Source organism: Cajanus cajan, chromosome 2 (genome assembly GCF_000230855.2).
Source record: "Cajanus cajan strain Asha chromosome 2, NIPB_CcT2T_4, whole genome shotgun sequence".
Taxonomy (NCBI): Eukaryota; Viridiplantae; Streptophyta; class Magnoliopsida; order Fabales; family Fabaceae; genus Cajanus; species Cajanus cajan.
Genome location: NC_138518.1, coordinates 78,122,724 through 78,139,223, shown reverse-complemented (window position 1 = coordinate 78,139,223; position 16,500 = coordinate 78,122,724). Strand labels below are relative to the sequence as shown.

Genomic DNA, 16,500 nt, shown 5'->3' with positions numbered 1-16,500 from the left:
AGTAGTTTAAATCAAATCAAGGGAGAAAATGTTTATTTGTGCATGAGAATAGATGAAAAGTTGTGAAGAAAATTTGTACCAAGTCATAAGAATTTGCATGGAATATGATGCATTGTGAAAATAGTAGTTTAAATCTTATATAGTATATACCTTTATACTATATAAAAAAAATTGTATAGTTTTGCAATTAATTCACTTTTAAATTATCATCTTCATTTGCAATATTAAGGAGTTTAAATGAAAATATTTGGATCAAGAATCTAAGGATGAAATTAGATCATGTACTCTAATTTTATGTTGTTTGTGTTCTGATGTTGCTTATAAATTTATAATATTCTAAATTGAAACTCTATCTGTACGAGTTGTTTTGAATTCTGAATTTAGTATTTATTTTATTCTTATTAAACTTTCATGTTTAAAAAAAATGCATATTTTATAATTTATATGAAAAGCAATTGTAAAAATCAAATCAATGCACAATCAATAGTTATACTTAGAGCATCTCCAATGGGAGTTGCTTATAAGCAACTCCCAACCACTTTAAATGGGTCCCATTGTGCCACGTCACTCATAAGCAACTCATACTATATTTTTACAATTTTTGCTCCAATGACAATTGTTTATAAGCACTCCTACTTTTTTACAACTCATACTACACTTTTTGACAACTCACATTATACTTTATGATAAATTTTTAAAAAATTAATTATTATAGATAATATATAAATATGAATAAAAAACAAAAGAAATTACATAATAAAAAAATTACAACAATAAAAAAATTTACATAATAAAAAGAATTACAAAATAAATTGATAAAAATTTATTAAAAAAAATAATATCTAAAATATTACAAATTTCTAAAATAATTTTTTAAATTTTTACTTATTCGATTTATTTGAAATTTAAATTATTTTTTCAACACTTTTCAATTTATTAAAAAACATGAAATGTTTTTATTTTTTAAAAATATGAATCAATAATCGTGTGCTTTTAATATAAAAATAAGCATGTAAAAAATATTATCAGCATGTTATGGTTTTTTTTTATCATATACAAGCCGCATAAAATTTTTACCATGTTAAATTTCAATAAAATTAATGTACATTTAAATTAATTTTTTTAATTATTACATATGAAGTAAAATTTTATTTAATTTTAAAAAATAATATTCTAAATATGTAATAATTTTTTAATTTAAAATAATAAATTTATTATTATTATTATTCTTATTTACGTTTTCTTCTTCTCACCAACGGCTCTTTCATCATTTTTTTTTTCTTCTTCTTCTCTCTTCTCTCTTCTTCTCTCCTCTTCTCTCTTCTTCTTCTTCTCTCCACTGCCACGTCTTGGGGGGTTTGGTCGCACGGAGCCGCACGCGCCGGGGGGTCTGGTCAGACGGATCTGCGCGCCAGAGGGGGTTCCGGTCGGAGCCGCGCGCGCAGGGGGAGAGGGTCTGGTCGGAGTTGCGCGCAGGGGGAGGGGGTCCGGTCGGAGCCGCGCGCGCAGGGAGAGGGGGTCTGGTCGGAGCTGCGCGCAGGGGGAGGGGGTCCGGTCAAGAGCTGCACGCGGGGAAGGGGTTCGCGGGGGGAGGGGGTTCTGGCGCGGGGGCTGTCGGGACTGGCTGTTTGGAGGTTTCACGTAGATCCGATTCAACCAATCAAATGCCTCTCCTCAGTGCCAAGCACCGTTGCTTGGAGAAGCAACAAAGAAATTTTTTTAAGCAACTGGGTTCCCACGTGAGATCACTCCAACGGGAATTTCTTCTAAGCACCGTTGCTTGTCAGTAAGCAACGCTCTAAGAACTTGCCGCTGGAGGTGCTCTTACTAGTTACTAGTTTTAAAATAAATCCAAAGTTCCACACGTGTCTATTTGATTTTTTTTAAAGTGCCTATTTGAATTAACTAATAAAAACAAAATTTATTTTCTTAGAATATTATAAGATAATTAAAAGCATTATTTTAAAAATAACATTCCCTAACCATTTAAAGAAAAAAAAACTATATACAAAATGTTACTCACCGCAAAAATTTCAACTTGAACATGTGTATGTGTTATTTTATTGTTATTTATTTTTTAAATGAAGAGTCACATAATGTGACGTGGAGAGAGATGTTTTGTGGATCCTACCGTGACTCTCTTCCACGCAAAGAAAGTTGTAGTCTGTCACAATATGTTAATTTTGCTTTTAAAATTGTGTATATAGTGAAATCAAAGTAACTCGTGTCTTTATATATTATTTTAAAAGTAGTTAAAGAATATAAATAGAAAAATAAGTAGTTATTAAAAGAGGATAATAATTATTTAAAAAAAATTTTAAAATTTTTTTAATAAAAGAATGTATAATGGTTTATTAAATGTGGAGATTAAAGATAGTTACTAAAAAGAATATTATTAAAAGTGTAAACGGGTAAATTTAGGTCAGATTTTGATGAATATGTTATCTGATCTAATTAAATTTCAATGAAATGAGTTAAATTGGGTCAATCAAGTTGACATAATTATTTTTTTTGTAAAAATTTAGATATTTCAAAATAAATGTAAATCAGTTGATATTTTATTATAAATACAATGTTATCGGCATATAAAGAAAAAAATGATATATACAAACTAAATTTTAAAATAAATTTATTGATTTGCTATGTTATAATCAGCTCAATAACCAACATTAATTAATATAAAATAAAATTTAAAATAAATATTTGAAATTGTTACAATACTTAAAAAAACATGAAATTCATTATCGAGTAAAAATAACCATAATTATTATCTTGAGTAAGTGATCATCCAGATATTATTATTATTATTATTATTATTATTATTATTATTATTATTATTATATGACTGGGTCGGTTAGATTATATGTCAAAAATATAAAATTTATTACTTAACTCATAAAAGTGTTAATTTTGATTGAGTTGAATTAAGTCTGACCCAAATATTAAAAAATTTCAATATAAACTCATTAATTCTGATTGGATCAATTTGAGTTCATGAATCACTTCTACATATTTGCACTTCTAAGTATTCTCTTTGTATATTAATATAAATATATGCAATAATAATTAATGATAATGCATACTTTGAAAAACATAAAACAATTCAACAATATTTCACCTTCTAAACACTTGATTTTTATAACGTGTAGAAAAGAAAATAAAAACTTGTGAATTAATGGTAACGCATACGCTCAACGTATTAAATGATTATGTGGAACATTAAGAAAATTGTGGCGGTGTGATACTCTGCATCTCGATCACATTTCATCTCAAATCTAAATTTCCAAGAACCAAAAATCCAAAACTAGTGTATATAGTATATGCCAAGACTTGATCTCATTGTCTCAATTCAAAAAATGGAAGTATAAATAGATGCATGCATGGGTTGAATATGCTCTCTTGTCTCTCTTATTTAATTTATTTAGGTTTCTGTATGTCTCCTGGTTTAGATTTGACCAAAAGTTTTATTCTGTGTCGTGGCTATGCATTAGGGGAATCTCAATTATTCGCATAATGCGCATAGCCATATTGAAAAACATGCATATAGGTTTATCATAAAGTTCTGGTGGTTGATTAATTTGTTTATTATGTTATAGCTATGTCTCCCATATAAAATCAGTCAGTTAAGCTAACTACCTGTGCTACTGATATATTTTGAGAAATCTTAGTTATAATATATTTTATATGTTATTATTATTGTTATATTATTTTTGTACGCATGTTTGGGACTAGTTATCCCATTTTTTGAGGTGCTTTCAATGTAGCGAGAAGATTAGTCATTGTTATCGACCGTGAATACTTCAAAAACGAAAAAAAAAAATCTTGTACGCATGTATTACAAATTTACAATGGATAAAATATTGAAATTGATTTTTTTTTCTTCTTTTTATACATATCTTTCGTTACCATATTTCATCGCTTTATAATTATTGTGTATTTGAATATAATTTGCATTAAAAATTATAAATCGTATCAATATATATAGTTTTTTCTTTAGTTCAAAGCTTAAAGACATGCAGATGTTAATTAAATAAATCAGAATAATAAAAAATTAACTTATTTTTAATAAATTAAGCATCATAACAATTTAATTTAATTTAAAAAAACAAATTAGCTTATAACAATTGATTCTATGCCATGCAATTGTTAATTGTTCTCTTAATTAGCGTGTTTTTTCTAGGGGCTAATATTTTGGTACATCCATGTCAAATCTTGATATGACTGGGATAGAATGCAACTGTTTATTCATTAATTCTTAGATATTAAGAATTTCTGTTTAAGCATGACAAAGAACCAATATTTATCTAAATTATTCATGATACAGCATGATATGAATGATCATTGAGTCGGGTGGAGATTGTTGTGAAAATAATTTAAATTTTTAATTTTAAATTTTTGAAATATTATTTAAATTTTAAAAGATATTAATTTTTTAGAATAATATTTAAAATTAGAATGAGAATAAACATTCGATATATAGAAAGAATTATCACCTTAAATGTGAAAGGAAGTCATACGAAGGAGAGCTTCAAAGTTTTGCCATAAAATTTGTGAATAGGAATTAACAGAATAAAGACAAGACAGTATAATAAGAGATGAATAATTCACTGCATTTCTCTCTTTGTTTTTGTTACAAGGAATAAAGAAGGCCTATATATAAGACAATGTGCTACCTAGGCTGGCCTTATAGAATTTGTACTACCCCAATAGAAATAAGACAGCTGTACAAAGAATCAGAGATAGTGGAAAAATAAGAAAAATGGCAGTCGGGTGTTGAAAGGACGACAAAAGCAAATAACAGAATTGCAGAAAAGGAAATAACAAAGTTATAGAATTGGTGATTTGTCAGCTTCCTTCTAGAAGTCTATTGTCTTTATCCTTTGATAGGAATTTTCAAGTTTTGTTAAAAAACTTATGATTTTTTTTTTAATTTTACCCATAAAACTTTGTGAGAGATGAATTTTTAAGTTTCACTCACAAAATTTAAAAAATAAATAAATAAATATATATATATATAAAATATATTTTAAGATGGATAATCAACATCTTTACTTAAATGCTAAACTCAACACAAACATTCCCCATATTCAATTGACGTTGTGAATAAAAAATATAAATTAGATGCTTTGTGTTGTCTCTATTTATCCTCTGTCAGACAACGTATGTTAGAAAAGCAATAAATCTTTCAGATAACATATGTTACTGTTGAGTGTCTTTTATGTATGATTTACACTCAACTTTTGGTACTCTTTTTGGTAATTGTAGATATTATATATGTTATTTTACCCCCCTTTATTTAAAGAATCAAGTTATACTAAAAGAGTAGAGGAGTAGTAGCAAAATCTTAAGGAATTTTCTCATTTTTTGCAGGTTTTTTAGGAAGGCAGAGATCCACAGCCATAGCTGTGGATCTGGAGCTCGAGCTGTGGAAATCTGGGGAGAAATTGTGAAGGTCAGAAACTTGCAGCTATAGCTGTGGTTCTGCAGCTATAGCTGTGGAAATCTGGAATGCTCATTTTTGGTTCCAGAGACTTGAAGCTATAGCTGTGGATCTGGAGCTTGAGCTGTGGAAGTCTGGGAAGAATATAGAGGTCCAGAAAGTTGGAGCTATAGCTGTGGATCTGCAGCTATAGCTGTGGAAATCTGAAATGTACTTTGAAGCTCCAAAGAGTTGAAGCTAAAGCTGTGGACTCACAGCTAAAGCCGTGGAAGCACCCAGGACCCAATAAAAACTCCAGAGACTCACAGCCATAGCTGTGGCTTCACCGCTTGAGCGTTGGAAGTTCCTTAAGATTGAAGGAGTTGTCACAGCTATAGCTGTGAACCCACAGCTGCAGCCTTGGAGGTTTCTTCACCCTGAAGGACTCTCCACAGCTATAGCCGTGGATCTGCAGCTGTAGCCGTGGAAATAAAAGTTACTTTTTGGCCTTGTTTTAAAGCTGATATAAAAGGGAACATGGGGGATGATACAGATCACGAATTTAACAGAGAAAAACAGGGGAAAAGCTTGGAAAGAAGGAAGAACGAAGGAAGAACAGAGACTTGGAAGCTGGATCCTTTGGGAACGAAGATCAACTCCATTTCTTCATCCTTTGCTTTGTAATTTCTTCTTTTCACTCTTTGATTCTGTAATGGCCATGGGTGGCTAAACTTCTTAAGGATTGGTTAGATGTAACTACTAACTCCTCTTCTTCTTAAATATATGCATTTTGATCTCATTATTTGTGTAATGATTCTTCGCTTAACGCTTATATCGGCTTGATCAACCGTTGTATGATTTTTGGCTTTTGAATCCAGTTGGAAAACGCTTTCGAAAACCCGAACTGAATCTTGCACCTAATCACCTCTTGTTCTAGGAATAGACTTGATTTGGTTAGTCACATTGTTCAAGTTATTGTTCTTAATGCAAAGTGTTAGACTCAAAACATTGAGGAATCATGTTTTGAGCTTAATGACTTTAGGATTCAACCTTGAGGAATCTTGTTGGATTATTTCATGAACGTGGAAATAATGAAATTAGAATTGCATTTATGCTAAGAAGATCTATGAGTTAGCAAGTGCATCTGAGCCAATCCTTGTTTCTTAATCATTGTCTTTACTACATTTGCCTTATTGTGTTGTTTGAATTTGTTTTCACTCAATTGAATTTTTAAACTCATTCTCTTTTAAATCATTTGAGCGAGAGTTACTAAACACGCAAATCCCTGAAGACGATCTTTAAATACTATTTCGAAACTTGGTTCACTTGCCAAGTGATAGGTTTGCGAAAATCTTCATCAAGTTTCTGGCGCCGTTGCCGGGGATTTGGTGCTATTTAGTAATTCTTAATCTTGTGATTTTGTAATTGTGTAGATAATTCATTTTGTGAATATTTATAATATATAGATATTTGTCTTGTTGTGTTTTGTGGACTTACCTTGCTGTGCAGACTTCTTTAAAAGTGTATGCGAGGAAAAATTCCAGCCGAAGAATTGCATTTTGATCCCGAAATTGAAAGAACGGCAAGGAGGAACAACAGTAGAACAAGAAGGCTGAGACAGTTAGAGAGAATCCAAAAACAACAGCAAGATCTTCTGAGTTCTTCTACTTCATCAAATCAACCACACTTCGAAACATAAATGGCTGAAGAGGGAACAGGTGGACCAGGTAGGCAGCCAAGAAGAACCCTAGGCGATTATGCACAACAACATGGTCCTAGGCATTTTTCTAGTATTGCAGCTCCAAATACTTCTAGGGCAATGGAGATGAAGCCTGCCTTCCTTACCTTGGTTAGCTCACAACAATTTGCTGGCCTTGATCATGAAGACCCATACTCACACCTTTCAAATTTCTATGAGTTATGTGGAACTATGGGAATTCCTGAAGGCGATGAGGAAGTTGTATATTTGAGGTTGTTTCCCTTCTCTTTAACAGGAAAAGCTAAAGTTTGGTTACAATCTCACCCAAATCAGAGTTTGACAAGCTGGGGTGATGTGGAAAACAAGTTTGTGAACAGATTCTATCCATCATCCAAGTATATTAAGGCCAAGTCAGAAATTACTACTTTCAGGCAAGGTGCGGATGAACCATTTTGTGAAGCCTGGGAAAGATTTAAGTCATTGCTTAGAAAATGTCCTAACCACGGGTTTGAAGATATAGCTCAACTCAATTTCTTTGTGAATGGAATCAAGCCTGAGGTGAAGATGTTATTGGATGCTGCAGCTGGTGGCACTATGATGACTGTGAGTCCAGAGGAAGCCACTCAAATCATAGAATCTCTGGCATCTTCTGATCACCAAGCAGAGCATGGGAGACACCAATCTCATAAAAGAGGAGTTCTTGATCTTAGCACTAATGATGCAATCCTTGCTCAGAATAAATTGTTGTCCCAACAGATTGAAGTATTGACTAAGCAGATGGCCAAGATTCCACAACAGCTTCATGCTATTGCTTCTTCTTCAAATCAACCAAATCCTTCTCTAAAATGTGATTTTTGTGGAGGAGATCATTCCAATGGTCACTGTGCAGAAGTTCCAAATGAAGAAGAGGTCAACTATGTGGGGAACCAACAGAAAGGAAGTAATTTTAATTCCCGTAATTATAATACTAATAATTATATGCAGGGAAAGCAAGGTTGGAGAAACAACAACAACAACCAAGGATATGGATGGAGGAATGAAGCTGGGCCATCCAATATGTCACCACAACAATCACAACAACATCAGCCTGTTTATCCTTCTGTGCATGAAAGAACCAGCAAATTGGAGGATACTCTGAACCAGTTTATGCAGATATCTATGAACAACCAGAAGAATACAGAGGCATCCATCAAGAACTTGGAGGTGCAAGTGGGTCAGCTAGCTAAACAATTAGCTGACATGTCTAAAGGCCCATTTTCAGCCAACACCGAGACCAACCCTAAGGAGTATTGCCAAGCCATAACAACAAGAAGTGGGAAGGTGGTAGGTAGTGATGTTGGGGTAACTGAGAAAAATGAAAAGAAAGAAAATAGTAAACTGAAGGCGGTTGAGGAGGAGATTGAGAAGAATGAGGGAGAAAGCAATAAAAATGAGGGTGTAGATAGTGAGAAAATAAAAGAGAAGAATGAAGTTGAAAAGGAGAAGAATAAAAAGAAGGGCAAGGAAGTCATTTCCACTGTTCCCATTAAAGACTTACCTTACCCTCATGCTCCTTCCAAGAAAGAAAAAGAAAGACAGTTCTTGAGATTTCTGGATATCATAAAGAAGCTCCAGATTAATATTCCTTTCACTGAAGCCATGGAGCAAATGCCCACATACGCTAGGTTCATGAAGGAATTGTTAACTAAGAAAAGGAGAATTCTTAAAGAAGAGACTGTGGAGCTTGAAGCAGGATGCAGTGCCATTATACAGAAGTCTCTACCTCAGAAGTCCAGAGATCCAGGCAGTTTCACTCTCCCTGTATCAATTGGTAATCTGTCAGTGGGTAAGGCACTCTTAGATCTTGGAGCCAGTATTAATTTGATGCCCTTATCCATGTTGAAAAAGATAGGAGAAGTAGAAGTGAGACCTACAAGAATGACTTTACAGTTGGCAAACAGATCAATTAAGCTTCCACATGGCATAGTGGAAGATATGATCGTGAAGGTTGACAAGTTCATGTTCCCAGTTGATTTTGTAGTGATGGACATGGAGGAAGATTTGGAAGTTCCATTGATTCTGGGCAGACCTTTCATGAAGACAGCTAGAGTTATCATAGACATGGATGATGGAAAGCTGAAGGTGAGAGTTCAAGACGAGGAAGTGAGTTTCAAGGTATTTGAAACAACGAAGTTTCCAAAAGGCAACAAAGATTGCTTTAGAATTGATGTATTAGATGATGTGCACATGGAAACTCAAAATGATTTCAAGAGCTCATCGCCACTAGAGAAGGCTTTGTCTATCTCTAACGAAGAATTGGAAAAGGTCATTGGTAAAGCTTGTCATCTGTCAGTGGGATTGGAACATAAAGCATTTTGGGCTTTGAAGGCCTTAAATTATGATTTGAAGGCAGCAAGGGAGAAAAGAAAGCGTCAATTGCATGAATGGGAAGAAAGGAGATTGAAAACTTATGAGTCCTCTAAGTCTTACAAGCACAAAGCCAAGATATACCATGACAAGAAGATTCTGAACAGGAACTTCCAACCTGGCCAGCAAGTACTACTGTTCAACTCCATGTTGAAGCTTTTCCCTAAGAAGCTCAAATCCAAGTGGTCAGGTCCTTTTTCAATTAAATCTGTCAGATCCTATGGAGCCATTGAACTTGAAGACCCTGCTTCTGGAAGGACTTGGTTGGTTAATGGTCAGAGGCTCAAGCATTATCTGGGTGGTGAAGTTGAAAGACTCACTACCATCACTCATTGGAAAGAGCCATGATCAAGCAAAGATTGTCAAGCTAAAGACATTAAATTAGCATGTTCTGTTTAATTTCTGGTTTTTTATGAGTTTTGTGTGGAATGAGTGTGTAGTAAGAGTTTTGTTCATAGATATGCTTAATTTTATAACATTAATGCATGTTGATTGGTGTTTTTAATGTTATGTAATGTGTTAAAACTATTGATCACATTGGTTACTGTCTTGTGCTTGTTGTGTCAGTAGGTAGGAAATTATTTTGATGTGTTATCTTTGGTTGTGCAGTATTTTGAGCTCTATGTCTGGGGTCATTTTGATGCTTTATAATATGCAGTAGAATGTGTTTTGTGATGTGTAGTGGAATGTGTTGGTGGTTATAATACTTTGTAATGTTTTGAGTTTCATGGTCATGTTGGCTGCATACTTATTTTGTAAAGCTTTGGTCTGTGAGATGTTATCTTTGGGTGAATTATAGTTGCTTGGGTAGCTTTGAGTATTATGTTGTCATAAGAAATTTGATCATTAGTTGGTTTTCTATATATGTGTTTGGTAAGTGAATCCCTTGAGGATGTGTTCTTTTGAGTGGTATGTTCATAGTCAATGCTAATTATCTTCGAAAAATGATAGAAATTATTGTGAACTGGTTTCGAGTGTTGAAATTCAAACTCTAAGTCTCACCGCTCAAGCGCCAGCTTCTGCAGCTATGGCGCCACTTCTCTGCCAAGGTTTTTAGACTTTCACATGCCACAGCTACAGCGCCAGGCTTCACAGCCATAGCGCCAAGTCTCTGGAGATCACCCTTGATCTCAAAATTCCACAGCTTCAGCGCTAGCTTCTACAGCTAAGGCGCCAATTCTCGGGTTGATCAAATTGTATAACCAGTTCCAACGCTCAAGTGCCACAATCTGCAGCTAAAGCGCTAAGTCTCTGCCAAGCTCTTTATGTGATTTAAATTCCCAGCGCTGGAGCGCCAGTTTCCACGGCCTTAGCGCCAACTTTCTGGTTGAATGTTGACTTTCCAGCGCTCAAGCGCCCAATTCCAGCGCTATAGCGCCACCTCTCTGGATTCCTTGAGCTTAAAAACTTCACAGCTGGAGCGCCAAGCTCACAGCCATGGCGCTAACTCTCTGGTAGCATATGCAATCCCCAGCGCTCAAGCGCCAAAACCACAGCCTTAGCGCCAATTTTCTGGCGCCAATTTAAGACCAGGGAACTCCACCATTTGGGTCAGTTTTAAAACTGAACCCCTCTATCCACTCCTTTGTTTCTCTTCCTCTCCCACTCACGAAACTCATTAACCTCCTCACGTTTCATCTCTTCTCTTCATAATCTCCATAAATCCTTTGTTCTTCATCATCCATTTTGCACATAAACACGAAAGGATACATTTTTATTAGCATTACAAGGTACAATCTTCATCTTTCTAACTTCCGTGTGTAATGCATGAAACCTTTGCTTGCTCACTTCAACTTTTTGGAACCTTAAGCATGATTTTGTTATCTTTTTGAGTTCTTTAAAGCATGATGATGGCATCAGTTGTGATGTAGTTCACTTGTGGAATGCAATGCTTGAATTTGGGTGTTTGATTCTTCAATATTGCACATGCATGATCCTTCTCATTTTCTGCCTATTTTGTGTTTGAAGAATTTCCTGAATGAGAAAAGTATTTGATTTGAAACAATGAAAGCTTTGAAAAAGGTGATCACTGAAATGTTTCATTTTTGTGAAGAAATGTAAACCTTGCATGGCAAGAATTCACGTGCATTTTGCTTTTCTTTCTCATGTACACCACGTGTTTGGTTAAATGCTTGAGTGAATTTGTGTTGTTTATTTAAAGTGTAAAATCATTGTGGTTGGTTGATCATGGGAGCTAGTAGGAAATATTTGCTTGTTCATTGGTGGCTTTGAAATAACTTTAGTGTTTCACATGTTAGAATGTTTATTGATCATTCCTTATGCCCCATGAAGAATTGTGTTTTGTTTGATCAACTTGTAGACTAACTTGGTTGCAAGAATTGGTTGTAAAATTTTCAGATAGTTGTTCAAGAGGTGGCGGTTCAAGCGGAAGCTCTAACGCCACTCATAAAATCCCAGATGCACCAACCTCACCCCCACCATCTGAAGTGGCCTGGGGACAGTCCTATATTTTCTGGAGGGGGTGGAGATCAAGGAGATCAAGGTGAACAACTTTATGGTGGGGAGCAAGAGCATGAGCAAGCAATGATGAAAAGGATAGAATGGAGGGTCATTGTCACCCTCGTTTTGAGGAAGAGAAGTTACACTTTAATTTTATGCCATTTTAAATTCCAGTCATTTTAAATTCTAGTTGTTTTAGGTTCTGTTTTGTTAATTGTTTGAACTATGTGGTAGTTTATATACTCTTTGTGAAAAAAAAAATGTTTTGGGAAAAATTGAAAATCATTCTTGAAAGGTAGGAAATGAGGTGGCTTTTAGATCAACAAATAGTGAAAACACATCTTTTGATTCACCTTAAAATGGTTTGTTTTGAGACTTGTTTTGAGGTTGCACTCATCCAACTTTGTTTGATCATGAAATTGTGAGTTATTTGATTAGCATGGCATGAAAGATCAATAAATGAACATTTAGCCAAGCTGGTGAGTGAGAGAGACCAAACAGTGCATATATCATATATTTCCACTTTTGAGAGCCATCATCATAATATATGTGTTTGCATTGGTTGAATCTTGAATGATTGTTCTTGTGAGAAAGTTTTGGACAGGATCAAGGCATTCCCTTGTAAATAACTGAAATCTTTGTAAGCCTAGAGCCAAACAGCTAGCCATAACTGAATTCATCATTTAAAACCCGTTGAGCCTTAACCTTCAAATCACCTTAAACCTTTCCCAAATACCAACTCATCACTCTGACCAAATTCTTGAGAGTAAATGAAAATGAATTGGGGATTAAGTTGGGGTAGTTGGTAAGAATTGCCAAGTGGAAAGAAAATGGGGAAAGTAAGCCAATGCAAGTTGAAGGGAAGAGTCACCCCTCCATCATTTTTCTCTGTTCACATTCAAGTGTGCTTGTTATTTTCATTCTGTCATTATTTTGATCTCAAAAAAAAAAAAAAATCAAAAAAAAAAATCAAAAAAAAAAATCAAAAAAATCAAAAAAATCAAAAAATCAAAAAATCAAAAAATCAAAAAAATCAAATCAAATCAAGAGCAAAATAAGCAAGCACCTGTACAAAGAGTCTTAAAAGAGAGAGGGACCTCTTGAAATCTAGGCAAAGAACCTTAAGGAAAGAGGGTGTGTAATTAGAGGAAGATTTTGGGCTGAGAGATCTGGTTGGAGTTGAATATTTAGAGTGAGCAAAGTGGAGTGTTTGGTTCATGTTCATTTTACTCTCTTGAGTTTAAACCCTGTTAATCTGAAAAACCACATTCCTTTGTTAACCAAGCCTCAGTCAACCCTCAACTTTCCAAAAAAGTCCTTGTGATCCTTAATTTCTCTCAAAGAGTAGTACTGAAGAGATGATATCAATGCTTATGTTCATAGAAATGATGAATGGACTTGAGAGAAACACTCACCCTGGAGAGCCATTGTTGAGAGAGTATGTTCAGATATTGGTTTGTAATGTTCATGCTATGATTTGCCTTGCAATTTTTGTGTTTGGGCATGGTTGTTGTTGTGGGCACCTCAGTGAGTAGAAATTGGTTTTTGATGGTGAATTGATTGAGTGTTTACCTATTGTTGATATAGAAGAAATCTTATGGTAGGAAGTAACCTTTTTGGTTTTTGATTGGTATCTTGTTGGGGACCAACAAGAGATTAAGTTGGGGTAGTTGTTGAGTGTCTTTTATGTATGATTTACACTCAACTTTTGGTACTCTTTTTGGTAATTGTAGATATTATATATGTTATTTTACCCCCCTTTATTTAAAGAATCAAGTTATACTAAAAGAGTAGAGGAGTAGTAGCAAAATCTTAAGGAATTTTCTCATTTTTTGCAGGTTTTTTAGGAAGGCAGAGATCCACAGCCATAGCTGTGGATCTGGAGCTCGAGCTGTGGAAATCTGGGGAGAAATTGTGAAGGTCAGAAACTTGCAGCTATAGCTGTGGTTCTGCAGCTATAGCTGTGGAAATCTGGAATGCTCATTTTTGGTTCCAGAGACTTGAAGCTATAGCTGTGGATCTGGAGCTCGAGCTGTAGAAGTCTGGGAAGAATATAGAGGTCCAGAAAGTTGGAGCTATAGCTGTGGATCTGCAGCTATAGCTGTGGAAATATGAAATGTACTTTGAAGCTCCAGAGAGTTGAAGCTAAAGCTGTGGACTCACAGCTAAAGCCGTGGAAGCACCCAGGACCCAATAAAAACTCCAGAGACTCACAGCCATAGCTGTGGCTTCACCGCTTGAGCGTTGGAAGTTCCTTAAGATTGAAGGAGTTGTCACAGCTATAGCTGTGAACCCACAGCTGCAGCCTTGGAGGTTTCTTCACCCTGAAGGACTCTCCACAGCTATAGCCGTGGATCTGCAGCTGTAGCCGTGGAAATAAAAGTTACTTTTTGGCCTTGTTTTAAAGCTGATATAAAAGGGAACATGGGGGATGATACGGATCACGAATTTAACAGAGAAAAACAGGGGAAAAGCTTGGGAAGAAGGAAGAACGAAGGAAGAACAGAGACTTGGAAGCTGGATCCTTTGGGAACGAAGATCAACTCCATTTCTTCATCCTTTGCTTTGTAATTTCTTCTTTTCACTCTTTGATTCTGTAATGGCCATGGGTGGCTAAACTTCTTAAGGATTGGTTAGATGTAACTACTAACTCCTCTTCTTCTTAAATATATGCATTTTGATCTCATTATTTGTGTAATGATTCTTCGCTTAACGCTTATATCGGCTTGATCAACCGTTGTATGATTTTTGGCTTTTGAATCCAGTTGGAAAACGCTTTCGAAAACCCGAACTGAATCTTGCACCTAATCACCTCTTGTTCTAGGAATAGACTTGATTTGGTTAGTCACATTGTTCAAGTTATTGTTCTTAATGCAAAGTGTTAGACTCAAAACATTGAGGAATCATGTTTTGAGCTTAATGACTTTAGGATTCAACCTTGAGGAATCTTGTTGGATTATTTAATGAACGTGGAAATAATGAAATTAGAATTGCATTTATGCTAAGAAGATCTATGAGTTAGCAAGTGCATCTGAGCCAATCCTTGTTTCTTAATCATTGTCTTTACTACATTTGCCTTATTGTGTTGTTTGAATTTGTTTTCACTCAATTGAATTTTTAAACTCATTCTCTTTTAAATCATTTGAGCGAGAGTTACTAAACACGCAAATCCCTGAAGACGATCTTTAAATACTATTTCGAAACTTGGTTCACTTGCCAAGTGATAGGTTTGCGAAAATCTTCATCAGTTACAAGAGTAAGAAATTGGTGATAAATATAACGGAGATGGAAACAAAGAAGACGAGTGAAAATAAGTGATAAATAAAATAAAAATAAATGCATTGTTTAGATGAAATAAAAAAAAATCATATAAAGAGATTGGTTGAATAAAAAATATATACTTAACGACTTGATTGGTCATTATATTTATTATGATTTAACTATTACACAACAAAAAACTAAACAATAAATATAAGACTTAAGATTTATCATGTAATTAGAGGTTAATACTATGTTCACAGTTATATGTAGTAAATAGACAACATAATAATAATTATTGTACATACATACTATACTCAAAGTATACGATTAAGCGCAAAATAAATTTAACCGTTGGTCGACATTTATATAAGGTCTGATTATATCAAAGTAGCCATCAACAAAACCTAGCCATTCAGGTAGAGAACTTTTTGTCTGACTCACGCCCGGTGCCACACACTAGTGTCTTGCGTGAATTCAAATAAAGACGAGTCTCTATCCTCATGTCTAACGTCATTCAATTCACGCTCAACATTATCCCAACTTGAGACGAATCTCTTTACTCACATCCAACACCACTGGTCATGCTACCATTGTGAGTAAAACAAAGACCTCTTTTTGAAGTCATGCCCGATACCCTAACAACGTGCCCAACACAATATCAATTTTCACACTTATGTAGAAATTGATTATGGCCATTCCACCTGAAATTTAGAAATCCTAACAACGTGTAGGGTTATAAACAACATATATACAACATGATGTCATCATCCAAAAATGCAACCCTAAATTACCAAGAAGTCACCAAATCATCACAAGGCACCACCAAGAACCAAAAGCTCAATAATTCACCATTCATCATGATTCTACTTAATCCACAGTAAGATATTAACATCAATAACTGAACATTCAACTTACAAATATGAAACTTAACAACCACAAAACTTTCATTACCTCTTAGGGAATCAAAACTCATAAGAGAAAAAGATAAGGAACTTTGTACGACTTCGACTTGAAGTCTTTTGTCTCCACAAGCTCAAATTCTATTTTATAACTTCAAATTTCAACTAAAAAAAGTAGGAAAGGAAGGTTTTTCAGAAGGATTTTGGAGAATAGGAGAATTCTCACCAACTAACTTCTCTTTAAAGATTTAGAAAAAATGATTTATGAGTTATTTATCAATTTTTTTATATATACTTTTCTAAGATAACTACTCTTGCCTTTGGTTTATCCATCCAAAAATCAACATATTCTTAGA

General features: G+C 34.5%; 1 protein-coding gene and 1 long non-coding RNA gene across 2 annotated transcripts; both read left to right on the top strand.

Moving 5' to 3' along the window:
* Nucleotides 1-7,118: 7,118 nt before the first annotated feature.
* Nucleotides 7,119-9,872, top strand: LOC145955208 (uncharacterized). The gene is made up of 2 exons (XM_083069918.1): nucleotides 7,119-7,880; nucleotides 8,103-9,872. The coding sequence occupies exons 1-2, from the start codon at nucleotides 7,119-7,121 to the stop codon at nucleotides 9,870-9,872; spliced, it is 2,532 nt and encodes an 843-aa protein (XP_082926044.1).
* Nucleotides 9,873-10,133: 261 nt separating this feature from the next.
* LOC145954589 (uncharacterized) lies at nucleotides 10,134-14,670 on the top strand. The gene is made up of 2 exons (XR_014431830.1): nucleotides 10,134-11,254; nucleotides 11,883-14,670. It is a non-coding gene; the product is annotated as an uncharacterized LOC145954589 (long non-coding RNA).
* The last annotated feature ends 1,830 nt before the right edge of the window (nucleotides 14,671-16,500 follow it).

Bases quoted from the DNA above. Each gene is read 5' to 3' on its own strand.
- LOC145955208 (XM_083069918.1), top strand. From the start codon at position 7,119: ATGGCTGAAGAGGGAACAGGTGGACCAGGTAGGCAGCCAAGAAGAACC. The intron at 7,881-8,102 runs GTATTGACTAAG...AATTATATGCAG, and splicing joins TGTTGTCCCAACAGATTGAA to GGAAAGCAAGGTTGGAGAAA.